We start from the raw sequence: 19,546 nt of genomic DNA, 5'->3' as shown, positions 1-19,546 counted from the left end.
TTTAAAAGAATAAATCTGTACTATGGATAAGTACCAGGAAAAATCTTAAAATGCTAAACCAAAAATTGCAGATGTTGCCTCATAACTATTTTTCATTGTCTTTAAACATTAAAGTGCAAGTTCCTATTTTCAGCAGTTGAGAAATAGTTCCTTGAGACCACATAGTGGATGGGGAGCTGCCAGTGGCGTGCCCCCAGTTCAAGGTTCACTGCTCAGCTAACCACTACTTTCAGTGGGAGCCTGCCACGAGAGCCAGGCACAGGAACGCTCTCTTACGGCTTTATGGTAATGTACATTACAGCCAGATACAGTCAGCAGTCCCTCTGTGGTCATTGCCCTGTGAATTCACTGTAATTATAAACAATGTGTTTGCAGAAGTGTGTCTAGTGACCGTAAATCTGCCAGAGCTTGTTAACAGCTTACTGCGAACACTAAAAATCATGTGACAAAACAAGCCCTGTTCAACTGATCCCCAGCTCAGCCAAATTTAAAACTACAGGCCTGAGAACAGCCTGACAATTAACATGAGAACATAGCGTTGTTGTTTTGGTTCATGTCTTTAATCTATCAAGCCCAGTAACCTGCCTTCGGCAATGTTGCCTCAGAAGAAAACTTCTCCCTGTATAATGCATCCAGCCAAAGCGATCTGCCATGCAGACAGGGGGAATCCCTTCCTAGCCTCCGCTGAGTCTGCTGTCAGGCTTTCTTAGATGTGTAGAAGAGAGATGAAAAGATTAGATCTGCATTTTCACCTCAGTCTAACATTCTGTCATAAATATGCTGTATGCCAAATATCATATGCCAGGCGGGAAGGAGAGCGCCAAGGAGCCCCGCTGCAGTTATTGCGCAGGGCTGCGCCACCACGAGCTGAGGCACCCTGGAGCAGGCTGAGCATCCCTGCATGTACCAAACTACACAAATGGTTTGAACTGAAATGCTGGGAAGGTGGGGAGAAGTCACATTCGTAACTTTTGCAGTTTCTCTGAAGAACCAGGGTTGTTTCTTATACTGCTTGCTTCTCCATTGAGTCCTACTGTGCACTTCTTTCCACAGCCCCAGTCAATAGAAGGTAAACACAAGTGAGGATGAAGGACACACAGCCAATGTTTTCAAACTTGCATGCCTACAGATAGCGTGTAAAATCACTTTCTGCTCAAAGATACTAGGGGTTTGCAGGCTCAGTATACTTCTATGAGGACCTGCACATTCTTAGTATGGCTGGAAATTGGTAACCAGGTCACCCTTGTGGATATTCTCAGTTCAGTCAGAGAGAAAAAGAGAAGGTTTTCTAACCAGGCGAGAGCCTGGGAGACAGTTGGGAAAGAATGTAAATAATTCTCTAATCTATCTTGTTGTTCACACTGTTTATAGACAGGTTCTGCCACTGTGCATCATTCACTGCACACCAATGGTGTGAGATGTTTTTACTCTAAGGCCAATGAAATTAGTCCGCACGATGTTCTCTATAAATAGAGCGGTGCATTTGAAATAAATCAGAGTTCATTCTCTTTGCCTTTGATTTGGAGTCATTTTCGTTCCCGTCCTGCTCTACAGCGACACACCCTTTCTGCTCTCCTGCACTGAAATGCTGTACTCAGGCCCAGCAGGCCTAGAGGGCTTTCCCCAAATTCCTAATTCTGTATAAAGTAATCTTGTGTGCCATTATTTGGATGGAGAGTGTCACATGACTAATTTATAGGCACCAGGCTTGAAGCGACAGGAAGAGAGTTGCATCAAAAATTAGAGGGAGAAGTTGTGTTTTTTTGATCAAGGCTTGTCCCTTTTAAGCTTGGGCATCTCATCAGAGCTGAATACCTAGGCTGACTAGGACACAAGGTGGGGAGTGCTGGCTTGAAACTGGAAAGCTGGGCAAGGAAACAGGCTTTTCACTGCTGGCAATTGCTGTTGGATATACCATGTGGTTTGCTGTTACATCCACAACGACAGGGACATGAGCTTGTTGGGAAGTGAGATCTCTACTTGAGGTTTTCCATCCCATGGTAGAGTTGCTGTGTCTCTGCTTGGCTTTAAGTGCCTAAGACTTATTTATGATGCATCTATTCTTAATATTTGCATAGCACATACATTATTGATGAGAATACTGAAAGCTTGGAGATCTATCAAGAGTAATTCCTCATATTCTACAGATGTCATCACAACGATGGTTACCTCATCGTAAAAGGTATTGCACAAAGAGCAAATCCAGCTCCCTGCACCTGTTGTGTCTGCCACTGAAACGCTTTCTCTTGCTGTCTTAGACTGAGAATGGGTTTTGGAACTGCCATACACTCCTGAGAGTTCACACTGGAATGTTCACTGGCAATAGAGGACTGGCTTCAGCAAGGTAATTAATGCACATAGCTGTGGGTAAGAACAGGCTCTTACGCCATGCTCTGTTGGGGTGAATTAAAAGCAAGTGCAATTAGTCCAATGGAGGAGAAAATGCAATTGATTAGGGTAGCCAGCAAAACTTCAACAAACCAATTGAACTTCATTATTTAACAGCTGTGTGACACATGTCTTGTAAATAATTTCCCACATGCAGAACATTATCATAGAAACAGCAGATTTCATGCTAAATTTTCCAGTCTTTGGCTCTTGGTGCATTCTAACCTCTTCCATTTGTGTAAGAATTATGTGTGACATTTCTCAGCTATTTTAAGAAGTGCTGCAGCATACCAATCACACAAAATAGCAGTCATAGTCCATGAAACAAGTAGCAACAGCAGCCAGTAACTCATGCATTTGGTTAACATTGCAGCTATAGATTTACTGTACATTCTTTACCTGCATATCAAGAGATATAACCTGTTTTTACATCTTAGGGAAATGAGATGAGGCTGGATGAGTTCCCACAGTAATTCATGGTGTCAGGCCAGGATAATAATGGTTGGCAAGATCCCCTGACGGGATAAATGAGGGGTTTTATTACCACTGAGGAACACCTCGAGGCTTTCATCCTGTAATCCCTCTGGCTTGTGCATTTAGCACAACTCACAGCAAGGTGCAAAAAAACAACAAAAAAGAATGCTTCTGATAAATAATTTTGTTAAGTAGCTTTTTAAAGCTGATGTTTTACTGCTGGAGGAATGGTCTGCTACTCCTCTATAGAATTCCTATGGTTAGTCCCTTTGTTGATGGAAGCGGTGTTGGAGCTGTATGTCAAAACACTGCAGCCCCTTCTGCTGTGTATTTTAGACCTCTTCTCCTTCCTTGGTCCTCTCCTCATTTCTTAACTCTGCTTGTGCAAAGTATGTAGCATTGGTGACTTTTTTTGGTGAGAGAAGAAAGCATCAGCTAGGGAAACAGCAGAATTTAATGATGAAAGTGGAGCAACTCCAGCACGTTGACCTAAATTTTTATTTATTTTTGTTTGGGCTTTACTATTTCATTATGTTTTCTCTCCCTTTGTCTCTAAGGTGTATATTCCAACTCTTTCAAACCAAGTTTCTGGGCTGTGGATCCAGGCCTGGACCCCACTAACAGCCAGTTAAACAAATACAGTTTCCTGAATACAACAGGAGGTCTGGGCTGAGTGTGATCATTGCAGAGCAACCATGCTGGTTGTTAATAGGTTTTTCCTTCCTTCTGCTCTTTGGCTTTCCCTCAGTTGTGTAGTTTTCTCCTCAGCTGGCCCGGGCTCTGACACCCCCTGGCAGCAGCGGGGTGGCAGGAAGGTAACAAGCTTCCTTCAAATAACATTCTGTGTGCTCATAAGGGATATTAACCAAGGGCTGCCTTCCAACGAGTGCTGTGTTAGACACAGGAAAGCTGCTTTTTACCTCTGACTTCCCCTCCTGCATGGGGATTTGGGGATGGAGCTGTAAACCACATCTCTTATTTCTTATTCATTTGAATCACTTGAAGCAATAGCTGTTTTTTCTCCCCTTTTTGCTGTATGAGTGTTTCTTTTCCTTTGCTTACCTGACTGGCAATCTATCACTAAAATGCCTCCCCTTTTCTCCTTTTAATGATTCAGTGTGCTGCCTTTCACAGTCCTACCCCTGAATACAGCTTTGAAATTTGAAGGGAGCTGTCTTCCAACAAGAATTATATGCTTTCCAGTAGAGGAAGTAGGGAAGAAAAATCACACCTGTACCTTAAAAACAGAGCTACATAAAACGGATTATTCAAAAAATGGGCAGTTTGGGAACATAACACTTGTCCACGTAACATACATATTGTTCTAGTTGCAAATGAGTCCTATGTTTCTGGGAAGGGCAGATGAGAGAAATTTAATGTGAAATGTCTAAGTTTAGAGTAGAATTTGTCTACTTGGATCTAATTTTTAAATCTGTAAAACATAGGTTTTGACCCTCAAAAAAAAATAGATATAGAACTCCGAAGAGAGCATTTTGAAAATGTTTCTTTTAAAAGCAAAGTCCACCTCGCCCTGTGACATAGCTTGGTGTTCACAAAACTGCTGTGTAGATTTTGGTGAATGTGAGATTTCTTTAACCCTTTTCTTTCTGGTATCAATAGTTAACAGTGATGTGGTTATCAGTAATGTACCAACAGCCACAGGTGTCAAAGCTAAAGGCAAGGTGGTGATGCAGATATGGCTAAATCTATGTGTGGGCGAGGGAGTTGAACTTGGAATGTGAGTTATGATGGTTCCACAGGACCCAAAGGAGAAGTTGCTTTACTATGGCTTACCCGTGTAGCCAAGGGGACAGATGCAGTCGTAGTGCCCGATCTGGTTGAGGCACGTGGCCCCGTTCAGGCACGGATCTGAGGCACACTCGTTCACTTCCAGGTCACAGTGCTTGCCCTGGTAGCCTGGGACGCAGTAGCAGGAGTACTCGTCCACGCCGTCGCGGCACAGGGCCCCGTTGCGGCACGGCTCGGAGATGCACTCATCCACGTCCCTCTCGCAGAGTGTGCCGGTGTAGCCGGCGCTGCAGAGGCAGGTGGGCCCCGCCAGGCCGCTTTGGCAGGTGCCTCCGTGCTCACACGGGTTGGTGTCACAGTCACTGTCCACTCTTTCACAGCTAGGGCCCTTGTACCCAGTGGGGCACTTGCAGGTGAAGCTGAGGTTTCCGGCAGAGCCCAGGCAGGTAGCATTTTGGAGACAAGGGTTGGAGGAGCAAGGGTTGGAGGTTTTGTTGCAGAGCTCCTCTACACTGTCCACTGATGCATCTGCACAAAGGCAAGGGTCATCTTTATGACCAGCAACACAAGTAGAGTTCTTTTGGCAAGAGTTTGACAGGCACCTGGAATCATTCCTCGTGCAAAGCGATTCTAGGAAAGAAATACAAAAATTCCTGAGGAATTCCACAGCACTCAGAGTAACCAACAGTGAAAGAAGTGTAGTTCTTAACACAACTGTGCTTCAAAACCCACAGCTCCAATTGCTGGCTATTGAGAAGAAAACAGGACTGGCAACTGTGTGATGCATTAGTGGACTAATGAGTGTAAAATGAAAACAATTATGAAAACTTGAGTAGGTTGTAATTTCCTGTGCTTGCCTCTTTCAACAGCCATGGTCTGGAGTATCAGGATTATTTAACACTATATTAAGAGTATAGTTGAGACAATATTGGTTGTTGTCAATGGATATCCAACAATATGGAACACATTTAGATATATTTAAGGTTTTTGTTTCTGTTTTTCTTACTAGAGAAAGGAGATGCACCACTTTTTTTTAGTTCAATATCACTTTTGTGCTGGTACCATTCTTTTGTGCCTTGGGTTTCACAAGCTAAATTACTCAGATGCAGTTATAGCTCAAATAAACAGTTCAAACCATCAGGCACCTTGATTTTGATTTGCTCATTATAAATAGTAATTTCACAGGTGTACAGCATCTGCACCACAAAGAATCTACCAAACACCTGAGATGCAAAACAGCCCTGTGCGAGCCATCCAGCCTCTGAGGCTGGAAGGACATATGAACATGGTGTAAAGATGTTCCTTACTTCCTCACCCTCTGGGACCTGAGCTTCTGTCAGTAATTAAAGGCCACTTGGAGTTGCCTTGCAGCTGTAAGGAATAGCAATAGCAAGAGCTACTTCTCACTTCCCAGTTAAGGAGGGTGAGCTGTTACCAGCACTGTTCAGAATCCACCTCTGGGATACACTGAAGCAGCTGTATCTGGGCCAAGACTGTGAAATCAAGCTGAATGTTCCTTTAGGAGAGAAGGCAATTTGTAAGAGAAAAGCTCATGAGCTGGAGCACAAAAGTTGCATTAAATTATCTATATGTAAGTAATGTAAACATCTTTTTTATTGTTATTTGTTTTATACTTTTAATTTGGGGTATTTGGATACATGAAGAGTATGTGTCTTCTACAGCAGCAGACCAGTGTGTGTGTTTGTGCAAACAGGGTGTTGTGGATGAGCTGAACTTCTCAGAGGAATTCAGACCCATCTACCAGCAGTCTCTAATTTGTTCTCAGTTCTCGAACTGAGACTCGGGAGAGCAGACACAGTAGAGATGGAGATGGGGCACTGAAAGAGAAGAGGTAAGCAGAGATAGAGACTCCAATAACTGGAGTCAGACCAATGCTGATAAACAGCATTGGGACAGATCCCTGGAAAAGGGAGAGGCTAGGGTCGGTTACCTTAGGATACCAACCAACCAACCGGGGGAGTGTCAGAGAATACAAACTGACTGGTCATGGTGTGTTGCCATAGTGTGCAGTTTAACATATAATGCAATCTAATCTGTTTTTCTCCTAGGAGGGAGAAGTGGGGGAAGAAAGTATCAGAAGGCTTAACTAGCTTAGGAAAGACTGCTTGTGTAGATTTGACACTAAGATAATAAATGGAAAGGCTTAAAAATTATCTGTGCATGACTGTTGTGCTTTCTGTCTTGAGGTGTACACAGGAGCAGCAGTGCCTCTGAGAATTAGAAGCACCAGTCTGAATGAACTTGATGCTCATGAATAGGTACATTTACTGAGCCAGATAACTAATTAATACTTGTTTGAACAAGGGGAATAGAGATTTATGTAGTAACATTGATAGCTACAGTGACACCATGATTTAAAACCAACAGTGATCTTAAGGATTACATAGAAAGCAAGCTCAACATTGATTAGAAGGAGGAGAACTGGAGTGTTCATTCATGTTCTCTGAAGGAAAATAGGACAAAAATAGTACTTTTGGGTTAGCCTGCCTTTAAAAAGACCCTCCCCAAACCTGTTAACAATCAATTTTGGGAGCAGGTGTTTCATCCTGATGCGGTGTTGGTTGCACTTGCTCCAGGCTCAGAGCTCTCACTGAATGCAAAAATTCAAGACATTGGTCGCATGTACTGACCTGCACCAGTGTCAGCAGTAATTCGGACCCTTCTCTTCCTCAGCACGCTCTCATATATGTTCTGATGTCCTGGTTTACATAATTTTGTGCTTTGCCCATGCATTTACTTTTTTTCTTTAGCCTGGATAATACAGAGCTTACTTCAATCTATTAATTACAGTTAAAATGAGCAAAACTGTTTTCCTTAGGAACTTCTGCATCCTGCATTTTCCTTGCATAACTTTAGAGAACTTTTATTTCAGTCTGTGTAACTATTTAAAATTCATTAAAGTGTGTGTTTGGGGAAACATTGCAAATTTGAAGAAATTAATTATGATCAAGTTATAATGTTGTCTAACTGTTGTACTGGGTAAGCTACAAGAGGTGAGGTCAGTCATTTGAGTGCTTTCTTACACAGGACCATGGTGACATGAGAAGCAATTTAGTTAATTATTACTGCTTTTCCAGAGATAATTTGCATGCAACAGGCTGACTTTGTTATAATGACTGTGTGAGGACATGACGTGGTTGCCAGTCTGCAGTTTTGATAGCAAGAGTGAGCTCTGGTTAAAAAGCTTCATAGCTGTCTGAGGCAGTAAGAATGGAGGGAAAATGGGGGAAGGGGAAAGACAGCCCTAAAAGCACTGTCTGTATGTAGTGAAGGCAACCAATTTGTCTGCAGGGTGACATCATTGTGGGAAAAACACGAAACAGAAAACTTTTCCCTTTTTTTTAAGCAGTGTTTTAATTTAAACTTTTGTAGCTTTTATAAAACGATTTTCTTATGCAGAAATTGCCCACAGACAATTAAATAAATCCAAGATTCTCTAGAGGATACTCTTGTCTGATTTGTATGACAAGTTTATAGTGAAAGAGCAGCATTTTTGGTGTTCTGTCTTTATTCTAATGAACTGTGCCATAGTTTTTATTATTTGTGTAGTTTTTGAGGAACACAGGGTTCTGAAGGTCTTAGCAGAGATATAACCATGCTGAGTTTTAGCTTGGTTGTGGTTTAAAGGCTGGGACCAAGAGTTTAAGGGTACTCTATAGCAGTTTGTCTCAGCAGCAAAACTGCATCTCAAAAAGGTGATAATCAGAGGTATGCTCTTAGCACACTATGGTTATCAGTATGGTATGCAGTTCACCTGGACATTTCCATGACTTTTTTTTTTTTTTTTAATTATGTTCCTGAATGATGTGAGTGCTTCAGCTAATCCTTGGATTCTGGACTGCTAGTTAATTTTCCACTTGTTTCAGGTAAATTATTTGCACTATCTCCCTTGCTGCCCTGTGGAAATTGAGTTTCCCTGCTGCTCTGGAGTGATGTGGAAGGATGATTTGAGAACCTGTTGAGCTGAGAGTTGCATGGAAGGAGGATGAAGAGTATGGCAGGTGGAAGCTCCTGCATGCCCTGTGATGCAATGTGATGGTTGATGCAAAGACTGTCTCAGTTTGAGCAGATGCCTAAAGAATATTCTCTTCTGCACTCACAGAAAGAGCTGCAAAGGGACAGAAACATTTCAGTGGAGCTTGTTTTCGGCCAGGTTGCAGAAGGATAACCAGGAAGAGCCTCATGCTCTACCTCAGATGTACAGAGGAGCTGTTTTTCATTCCTGAGCAATTAAGGTCACTTCAGCAGTGACTTGTTCTGACAGAATCTTAAAACTCATATGTAACGTTAGGAAAAATGGAAACAAAATGCTGATTGCTTTGGATTTACATTGACTGACACTTGAGGCAATTTTCAGTCTCTTTATAAACAGTGGTACTTTAATCTAATTACAAGAGGATTTAGTGCCAAGCGTTTTGCCCCATGGTTAAATCCTTGAGATGCAGATGAGATGGTTGGCAGTGAAATTCTTTGCAGTAAAGCTTGCCATCTACTGGCACATTATTCATACTACCAGAAACATGGCCATACCTGCAGCTATTACAGGAACTGGCACAACTAACCTAATATAAGAAATACCAAGAAAAAGACCGTTTTAGCTTTGGTTTGTTTGCTCTTGGATAAGATTATTTAAATTATTTGAAGTGATATTGTTAGTGTATGAATAATTGAGCTTATTCAGCTAAAAAGCACTAAAAATGCATGATTTTGGCTGGTAAAGGCTTCTTAATGATCAGAAACTACTGCAGTGATACAAAACAATTTTTATGATGTTAGAAATGCATGTCAATGACATTAGAAGGCCAAAATTGAATTAGAGAAAAGTTGTCATAAACCAGGCAGGGATTTTGAAATGGCCAGAGCATTTTGGCACAGATAATATGATTGTTAAACTATTGTTCCTCAGTAAAGCAGGTAATTTTGAAAATCTCATCTGCATATCTCTCCTGACAATTTAGAGGGTTTTTTTCCTAGATCCTGTTTGAATCAGAGATTTACTGGGTTCACGTCCATTTTTCAAAATATTCTTCTAAGTTGATAAGATCAAAAGTAAAGTGAATTGATGATCCTAGATTCTGACAATTAGTAATCTCAGCCACTCAAAGCCGCCAGAGAAATCCTTTGCAACTTGGTCTGGGTTCTTTGTGTCAGAAATGTCTTTCAGCAAAGACTTGTTCTTTCAGGACACGACTCTTCCTACGAGTTGATGGTATCATAATCAGTGGCAGCATTTAAAATCAAATTTCAATCACTGCTAATCATGCTGTTACGAACCAGAGTTCACTTGGCTGTGGCCATGCCTGCACTTTGTTAATCATCTCATTGTTGCCTGAAGGCTGCTTGTAATTTGCAGTGCTGTTCTTCAGATGTGCCTTCTGCCCCTGAAGGAGGACTCTGAGCTTCACAGAAGCTCTCAACATTAACAAATTTGGAATCTTTTACATATGCTGCAAGATTTTCTAACCTTCTTAACAGAGCCAGTCTATTTTCTAGGGGAAAAATAATCTGTGATAAGATGGAGAACTTCTTGATACCCATATATTCACCATCACTGATGATTTTACTGTACTTTGAGCACTTTTTTTCCTTTCCTTTTTTTTAAACAAAGAGTTACTCCTTTACACATTTGAATTAAAACTAGGAAGCTACACCAGCCAGTGCAGATAAAACAGTTCACAACAAAACCTGACTATTTACTAAGCTGTACATTTTGGGAAAAAAATGGATAGCAAAAAACCCCTGGTCTATGAGTTGAGAGATTAAAGTTTAAAAACGCTGTTTAGGAAAGAAGGATTGAATTGCAATAGCAGGATATTTGGCTTTATAAAAAAACCCCAACTTCAACATCAGAAAATGTGTTACCTGTGAATTTAGTTTTGGTTGGTTTTGTTGTTTTTTTTTTTTTTTTTTTTTTTTTTTTTTTTTGGGGGGGGGGGAGGTTTGTTTGGTTTTGTTTTGTTTTTTAAAATTTGTTGAAATGGCATATATAATTGACTTCTTGATGGTGGTCAGTCACTAGAAAGAAAATTGGATCCCATATGAAGCAACCACTGCTTCTCTTAGTGCTGTTACTTCAGTCTGGTTTCTGTTGAATAAAAACCAGCATATAGCATTTGTTCACAGCTGAAGGGTTACATTGTAATCAAATCAACTCACCAAAAAAGTCACAGGATAACATGATGGTAGCAAGGATTTAGATAGCCCAGTGGCTGGAGTCAGAAACATGAACCTTCAATGCTTGTGCTGATTACTTGTTTGAAACCTGCCCTTGGGATTTTAAAACAAGAGTGTGAATCTGTGTCACTGAAATATCAAGCTCTGTTACTATACTGAGATCTTAAAGTAATTATCATTTAACTGGAAATATTAAAATATTGCCCAAGGCATTTACTGCTGCATTGAGGAGTCGTGGCTTTGGTGTAACTAATCCTCTCTCCATTTATCTGCAGTGCACCGTGACACAAAAAATACAGTTCATCAGTCTGACAATAATTTCCCTGCAAAGACAGCCTTAGAAAGTTGTGGGTGTGCAGCTAGATGTTCAATCTTGATGTATCATGAAGAACTGGGGAAGAAATAAGCACAGCTGCGTAATTGGCAGGGACAGAGATTGGGATCAGGTGCCTTTACCATGGACTGAAAGGCAGAGATGTCACTCCTGCATCAGCATTTGGCAGATGGGGAAGGAAAGGGCAGGAAACCATGTTCTGGATAAAACAGAGCCAGGTAAGGTGCTACCTTAGCACTCAAAATAGCTTTTCCACGTAAACAAATTGTTTCAGTTTTTCCAGAGTCTCAAACTTTCTAAGTATTGCACTAATACAATTTTACCCCTTCCCATCTCCCAGTACATTTGTATTACTATCTTAATTATTCACTGTGATGGGCAGCTTGTAGTTACTGTGGTGCCATTTGTCCTTTGCATGTTTCATCTCTGAGGAAAACACCAGCCCCCAGACCCTACCTGCTCTATCCACAGCTGGAATCATTACTCAATCTGCTCCATGGAAAATCCTACTTTGGGAAGGGATGATCAAACTTTGCCAAACAAACAAGCACTTGTTGTGTCTTCAAATACTGTGGTCATAAAGAGTTAATCCTGAATCTTTAACTTCAATTGTGTGTCCAAAACATCCTAGCATGTTGTTATAGAAACCACTTTCAGGCTTTAAATCTTGAGTCACGTTTATTACCATAGTAACCAGCACCACACACAGGCAAGAAAGAAAAAGGGCGGTTACACAAATATTCCATTGCTATCAAAAAAGCCAAATTTGCTTTTAGGTACATTTGTAGCAACAAAATCAAGGAAAGTAAATTAACTTATTTTCTGAAGAAAAGGTATGGTATATCAGTGTAAGAGTAACAGTGGAATGGCATTAAAATTTAAAAATGTTGTTTAGGCAGCATTATTTGTGATTGAAATTACAGAACTGGTTATTAAACCAATGTCTTCATTTCACTCTTCCCTAAACTTTTCTTTTCACACTGACTTGCTGCTGGTCCCTGAGAATAAAGGCAGGTACTGCTGGCTGTCATTGTCCTTCACTGCCTTTTACCATCTGTGCCACCCCAGACTCCCTTACCCCATGAGCACTGCAGCAGCAGCAGTCCTTACAGCTGCCCCCACTGCCTGCACTGAGCACCACAGCAGTGGCACCAGCTGTCCCAAATAAACAAACAAAAATGAGGTAAATGCCTTCTTTACTTCTCAATGTAAATAATTTTTGGCTTTCACTTTATTTGGCATCATACCCTAGTGTTTGTGCTGGGAACAGGAGGGGAATCAGGCCCAGGAGCTCAACGGGGCTCCTATGCACTGAATTTGGAGGATTTTTGGCTCAATTGGACATCAAGGCACAGTGCTAGTAGCAATGCAAGTAGACTGGTTTCTAATGAGAATGAAAGATTCTGTGCTCTGCTTCTTTACCTTTATGTTTAGCACTACAGCACTGCAGTTTAAGGTGGTAGTGTACAGTGATCATCCTGCTTTTACTGTGCACAGATATTTTTGTTTGTCTAAGATGTAGAACAGTGGCTGATCAGGCCAGGAGGCAGTTGATATCCATTGCAGCAAATGATGTGGACACAGATGTAGTAACTGAACTGATTTCTGCCGTGCAATCCTTGTACACACTCTCTCTGAATGTAGCTCTCCCCTTTAAGAATTTCATTACATTTGTCCTCATTTTTATCTTCTAAGTCTGCAGAAGAGAAGCAACATGAGTATAATGAGGTATTCCTTGTCCCTCTAGAAGTGCTGGTTTGGTTTTTTTTGTTTTTTTTTTTCAATTGAGGTTGCACAGCAGAATTTATTCTTAATACTACAGAGCAGGACTCGTCCACGCAGGGACGTGGGAGATAGACAGGTGAGCAGCAACTGCAGTACATAGTAGTGGGTACCTGTGGGCCAGCTTCAAACTTGCCTTTCTTTTAGATCTTCAGAGGTAAAGAACATATAAAAAATAATTTGCTCAAAATCGGAAGCAATTTTATTCAGGTAATAAGCTTGATTCTTATAGGAAAGATTGGTGATTTTGTGGATTAAATGTCTTTATCCCAAGGATTCAATCAATACCTTTCCTGCCTGAATTTCTCTTAAGGCTTCATTAAAGCTGGGGACATCCTCAGCGTGTAACTCAGGATACAGAGCCACCGGTGTAATGATCTCTCCTGTGGGATGAAAGGTTTTGCCAAAAATAAAGAGAGAAAACCTTAGTGGTGTAGTTAGGTGTGTGAATTATGTCTTACACTTTAAAATGTTATCCTGGATTGCCTTTGGTGAGGTTCCTTGGCATGCCTGGATGAACTTGTTTGGATGGGTGGATTTGTGGTGCATTTGTGAGAGGCGTTGCTCCTGCCTTGGTCCCTAAAGCCACAAGCACCTACATCGAGTCTTGTAAAAGTAATAGAAGTGCAATCTGCTGTTTGTAAACCTGGTATCAGAACACACTGAGGGGTGCAAGTGCTGCTGAGGAAGAGAAAGATGAAAGCAGTGCTTGCAGTTGGGAAGATAGCAGCTGTATTTGCAGCTGTGCTAGGAAGGAAGGCTGAAGTATACACCTGGGAAGTGGATGCCTGGCAAAGTAACAAGGGAAATGGTGCCACAGCTAGAAAGGGTTGCAGGAAGACCAAAGCATGGTCTCCTTCTCTGCATCGGGGGGGATTTTCAGAAACACAGAGGGAGCAACACAGCATAAAACTCAGTTTGTGAGTTTGGGTGAAATCCAGTTGCTCCTGCTTCTGTATGAATTCCAAATAGTGGAAAATACAGAGCAAAGGAGCAGTTTGTCTCTTGAAAAGGCCAAATCTCACCTTGAGAGACACAAGGTCTCACAGCTTCTCTGGAGTCTGGAAAGAGTTTAAGGCATTTTTGTAAGACAGAGGCTTCAAGCTGCCACTGAGCTCCTGGCTCCTCCTGAAATTAGCCTCAGGAAGGAGCTGAGGGCTTGGCTGAACCAGGGATGCTGCCCCTCAAGCAGACCAGCTACTGCTGACTTGCAGGCTTGAGGTTTGGTTTAGGTGGGAACATGCAAGCAGCCGAGCTCCCTCTGTGCTCAACCACTAACACAGGAGAGAAAAGGCACTCAGAAATGCAGCCAAATGCTGCTAAGAATCTCTCCAGTAGAGGGGCTAAAAATGGAGCACAAAATTGATTTAATGTCCAAATTCTGAGTCCATGTGTTGTTTGCATTTGAAAGGCATTATAAGGCATCCTCTTCAGTCTCCTTTAGTAGTGGTTTTGCCATTCATTACTTCTTTCCTTTTTTTAATATGAAAAGAGCATGAAGCTGTGATTCTGATAACACAGTGGCACATAAAGGTGCTGTGATTTTAAAATGTAGCCTCAAATGTCTGTAATGCTAACCCAGGCATGATTTCTTTCTGTGAGTCGTAACTGGATAAGCTTAAAGCCCTGATGGTTAGAAATGTATCATAGCAGACTGTAACACGGGGCGACTCTTAAGGTCTCTGGGTGTAAAGCCAAATTCTGATGTGTGCAGATGTTGAGATTGCTTGCAGTAGGTTCTCAGTAACACAAATGAGAACTAGATGTTCCTGATGACATCAAACTGCAGCATATCAAAATCATGTTGCTGCTTCTTCTGTCTCCTCAGACTTTAAAAAAGTAATCAGCCCTGTGACATCAGCATTATGTGGCTGGAAATGCAGTGCACTGTGCTTTAAATGCCACAGGACTCAGAAGAAAGCTTCAATGTGACTACAATGGGCAGTAAGTACAGAGAAAGCAAGGCCATGCTTTTCCAGCATGAACTTTGTAGAAGAGTTCACATTCCAGCCCTTTCTGTTATGTGCTAAATTATTTTCAATAGAAATCACCTACAATTAGCTCTGCATGAACTAATTACCAACTGGGATTTCAAGTCTGCTTGGGGAAAGCCGCAGCTCCTGTGTTTTGGGACAGGCTGGAGTGTCAGGGGGAACTGGCACAACCTAATTTCCTCAGCTGTCCTGCTGAGCCCCTTTGCTGAGGGCAGCCTCCCCTCAGAGCCAAGGCCATAACACATCATTGTGGTGTGATTGTGAGCTGCACAAGATGCCCTCACCAACTTCCCACAGACAGAAATCAGTCCCAGTCCCAGAAGGATATTATAATGTGAACTTCTGCAGAAGGCTGGCCTTTTGAACACTAGTTCCAGTGACCCGTGAAAGTGAACACAGTCATGGCTCTGACACAAAATCTGTGGCAGCTTTCCTGGCCTGCAGACTATTGTGGCATCCTAAAAACTCTACTGACTTGCAACAGAACAAGAATGAATTTATTTCATGGTTTTACCACTTTTTATTTCCAGAGCAGGCTCAGAAGCACTGTGGAGGAGTGACTGACCCAAAAGAAAAGTAGGTATTGAAAAACCACTATATAATTAGGGATACCTTTCTCTTAAACATTTTTAAGATGCTTCACTGTAGAAGTAAAACAAAACCAGAATATTTTCCAGCATCAGGGTATTCCCAGGAGCCTTCCTTGGGGAATATGCTAAGAAATAAGCCTTCCATATTAGAAGAATATCACTAAAAGTCAAATTGTTAAAGCTTAATGTGATGACGTGCTTTAGAATAAAAACGCCTGCCACTAGGGCATTAAATATCTGTTATAAGTGAAGAGGTATGCAGCAAGCCTTTATCAAAATTAGATCAGTACCACTTTTGCCAGTAAAATGATGAAAAATTTTAAACCATGAATAAATGAATATTTATTCACCACTAGCAATCAGTATAGTAATTCCTTGAAGGCTTTATAAATTTCTGTTTCCCCATCAATAGTCTCCTTTGTTTTCTCTGTCTGTTTAATGTATGGAAGAGGTAGATCTAGCTCCTCATCTCTTGTTCCTTTTCTAGTTCTCCCTTCCCTGCCTTAGATTTTTTCCATGCATTCTTCTTTTCTTCCTCTGAAGCCTTGTGTTTCCAGGACAGGGATGGGAAATTACAGTAAGTTGGTGTGGCTGGTGAGTGAGCCCACAGTAATTGTAGCCCCAGGACACGATGCCAGCGGTGACACCAGCTCTGTGGGGTAGCAGTGATGCCTCTGTGCTCTGCTGAAGTGCTCACACTCCTCAGGATGATCCAGAGGACAGTGATGCTGCTCTGGCCTGCTATTCTCCTGGATATGAGATTCAGCCATCCTGTTGCAGTGACGGGGGGTTTGTTTCACACAAACCTGCTCTAAAGACACAGGGAGAGCTCTGGCTGTTGGTGGTGCTGTGGCTGGGGAGTGGAAAATAAGATCAGCAAGCAGGAGCAGGGAACTAAATTCTCCACAGCTTGACATCCAGGTGCTTATTCTATCTCAGTAAACTTAATGAAAAAACAAAAGGAATACCCAATTTTGGGGGAGGGGCCTTCCTCACCATGCCAGTCCAGACGCCAGCACATGGTACATTATAGGGCAGCGTCCTGCCCTGCTTTATATTAAATTATGCTGAATAAATAAGGGAGATCTGTGTGACAGTAAGGGTCTGGCCAGGAAAAAAAAAATTAAGAAAGATTTCATGGCAATAATGAATAAGTGATAAATATCTAGTGACTATCTTGCTGGGAGCATTTTTTTTCAGAGAGATCTATGATGGGGCTTGTTTTATTATCCCAAAGGGCATCACACATCATGGTGTGCTGAGAGGCTGCAGAACAGATTGGGAAGTAGTTCTCAGTACTTAATACCTAGGGATTCTCAAAAGCCATTTCCTCTTAGGATCACATTTCCTTTGATCATTGGGGTTATTAATTATAGATACACTGAACAGAACAAGGCACTGTTACTGTACTCCTCAAACAGTGTCTCACTTAAAAGGAACAAAATATTGTACTTAATTAGGGGTTCAGCTGTGGTGTCTTCTCAAGGCACTTTGGTATTGATTTGACCATGGTAGCCTACTGTAGCAAATATTATGCCATTAATAATAAAGGGAACATGTAGACATAAAAGTGTAGGAAGGAAGCACCAAAATGTTTGTCATTCAGCTTGCCAGAGCAGTTGCAGTATAACCACCCAATACAGCATTTAGAATAAATGCTATACTCTATGGTTCAGAAGTGTCTGCACTTAAGTGGAGACTTTTGTGCCATTTTCTTAATTGTATCAAGACCATGCTTCATCAAGTGAGTTCAGGCAGAAGCATTTGAAGCTTAATTTTCTCTCTGGATAAATTGGAAGCATATTGTTTCTGCCTTTACTCTTTAGGCTAATTTTGCCTCTGTTCTGTTTTTGTCTTACCTGTGCTTTGGTCATCATGATTAAATATATAAAATTAGCCATAAAAGTAACCATGTGAGCATCAATCTACATATGTGCTTGTTCACTTTACTCTTAGCATGTGTTGATTCATCCTTGTAATCAAAAAATTGTATTAATTGACAGAGGTTTATTTTTGTACGTTCTGGTCTCATAAGTTCACTAATATTTTCTTCGTGCTGCAGTCTTAGAGATGTGTGGCAGAGATATATTCAGGATTTCCTGAATTGCACTCAGAAAGCAGAGGGTTTCTCTCCCCAGCCATGTGGGTCACATTCCTGTTGGGATAGATATGCAGAGGCAAGGGCAGGTTACAAATCAGCACCTCCAGGCCCCTGCTCCTCCTGCCTCAGGGACCTGGAGGGGACTGGGCTAAGGTCTCATGGAGCCCTGGAGCCTGTGCCACCTCATTTGGCTGTTGTGTGCCAGGATGTCCCTGCAGTTTGGGAGGTGCTGGAGAAGAGCCTCTCTCTGTGAGGAGAGGGGCAGTGCCTGGCCACCAGCCCTGCTCTCCCCAGGAGCTCTGAGGCAAGAGGAATGAGCTTCAGATGGCTTCCCTCCCTAATTTCTTTAGGGAGAAGACAGCAATCTGCAGTAATGGAGGAGGAGAGGGGAGAAGATGCTCCTCCTGGAGAAGCAGTGCTTGTGTGACCTGCAGGGAACACCACAGATGCCCTACAGAGCAGTGTTGAGCTTCTGCTTTGCAAGGGATGAGCTTTAACTGCATTTTTCAGGTAAGATGTGGATTATATGCATGCCAAGATAGTATAAAGTAAATTTTTTAGTATTTTTTTTATTACCTAGGTGTTCTTGTAACTACTAAGAATTTGAACTAGTATCAAAACTATACATGATTTTCTAAAACAATCAAATGAACAAACCACAAAGTAAAACCCATCAACCCTCCCCACATGGTTCCTGATGATTGGAATTCCTGCTCAAATCCACAGTAATTGTGTCAAATTGTTGAATCACAAAGCTTAACTTGTCAAGTACAGCACTTTAGTATGTCCATACTATACCCAGTTAAGGAGTTGCTCAGAAGTTTAATTCAAGCAGAGAAATAGATACTAAACTTACCCTGCTTGTGCTGGGTTTTTTACCTGTTATCATAACATTTGGCATTTGTCAGACTGATTGTGATGCTTTCTTTCTAGGCTCCTCTCTTCTAATTTTTGACCCAATAAAACAAAATTCGATTTTATTATTAGCAAAGGGAACTAACGCTCCAGCTAACTCAATTTCTTTTTTCTGTGGCCACCTTTCTTTTCTGGTTGCCCCCAGGAGGGATCCCAGTTTGAATGGCATACTTGGGAGAAAGTGTAGCTGGAGAGTTCCAAGGCAGCATTTCACAGTAATTCAGCATCCAGGCTCCCCAGGAGATGGGCTGAAGTATCTCCCATAATGTACCTGAACTCATGGCAGTAAGAGGGACTGTTACCTAGGAACACCTGAATTTCAGGTACAGAATCCGTAACTGCCAATCACCTTTGAGATGTCTTTTGCCAGCCTTGGCTGAAGACTTTGTTAAATCAGCTTTTTATTGAAAACTCACTAGGAATGTGGTTTAGAAAAAGCAAAATCTTGTTTTCACTAGCCTGTAAATTTTCACAGTTCCTCAACAATTTTCATAACACTTTTCCTTTTTCTTCTCCGCATTGTCATGGCTATTTGCTGCAGTGATTGAGTTTTCTTAACTGTCAGAACAATGTCAAGACAATGTGAAGACAGTGTCAAGGCAAATACAGAAGGGTGACAGTGTGAGTGAGGGAAAGAGAAAAGAGCTGTCAGTACTCAGAGTGCTCTCTAGAGAAAATATTTCCACAATAAAACCATTGTCACCATGCGCTGAGCAAGAGAGAATAAAGTGGAGGTAATTAAGTTACTGCTCTAGGAACATGTCTGGATGACAACCTGGAGGTAAAGAAGAGCTTAGAAAAGCAGTTTGTGAGGATGTCTACTGTCCATTACTCTTGTCCCATGTCATCTCCTAGATGATGCTCCCTAATACCTATTTTCTCTTTCTAAGCTGTGTACCTCAGGGAGGAAAGATGTTGCATTGCCCACCAAGGGGAAGGTGAAGGGTTTTCCCGCTTGATGTGATTACCAGACACTTTATTATGTGCCATGAGACAAGACCTTCTTGTGGATAGTCAGCACTGA

General features: G+C 41.6%; 1 protein-coding gene and 2 long non-coding RNA genes across 5 annotated transcripts in view; 1 reads left to right on the top strand and 2 right to left on the bottom strand.

Annotated features, from left to right (window-relative positions):
- The window catches only part of CRB1 (crumbs cell polarity complex component 1), a 94,561-nt gene that overhangs the window by 62,852 nt on the left and 12,163 nt on the right, over positions 1-19,546 (bottom strand). For both annotated transcript variants that reach the window (XM_068199582.1, XM_068199583.1), the window contains exon 2: positions 4,657-5,241. In XM_068199582.1, coding sequence (XP_068055683.1) covers positions 4,657-5,241 — 585 coding nt within the window. The remainder of the gene's footprint in view (positions 1-4,656; positions 5,242-19,546) is intronic.
- The window catches only part of LOC137479240 (uncharacterized), a 33,838-nt gene continuing 19,456 nt past the window's right edge, over positions 5,165-19,546 (top strand). Inside the window, exons 1-7 of the long non-coding RNA XR_011002074.1 lie at positions 5,165-6,211; positions 6,305-6,463; positions 6,681-6,890; positions 8,735-8,978; positions 11,082-11,358; positions 15,447-15,492; positions 17,958-18,117. This is a non-coding gene — a long non-coding RNA (uncharacterized lncRNA). The remainder of the gene's footprint in view (positions 6,212-6,304; positions 6,464-6,680; positions 6,891-8,734; positions 8,979-11,081; positions 11,359-15,446; positions 15,493-17,957; positions 18,118-19,546) is intronic.
- Positions 13,149-15,111, bottom strand: LOC137478962 (uncharacterized). 2 transcript variants are annotated; one of them, XR_011001900.1, is made up of 4 exons: positions 15,003-15,094; positions 13,948-13,983; positions 13,384-13,501; positions 13,149-13,305 (listed from the first exon to the last, which is right to left on the bottom strand). It is a non-coding gene; the product is annotated as an uncharacterized lncRNA (long non-coding RNA). The 2 variants fall into 2 exon arrangements; XR_011001901.1 differs by lacking the exon at positions 13,948-13,983 and having other exon boundaries at positions 14,978-15,111.

The sequence above is a fragment of the Anomalospiza imberbis genome, chromosome 9, assembly GCF_031753505.1.
Source record: "Anomalospiza imberbis isolate Cuckoo-Finch-1a 21T00152 chromosome 9, ASM3175350v1, whole genome shotgun sequence".
Taxonomy (NCBI): Eukaryota; Metazoa; Chordata; class Aves; order Passeriformes; family Viduidae; genus Anomalospiza; species Anomalospiza imberbis.
This window is presented reverse-complemented; position numbering and strand designations above follow the sequence as displayed.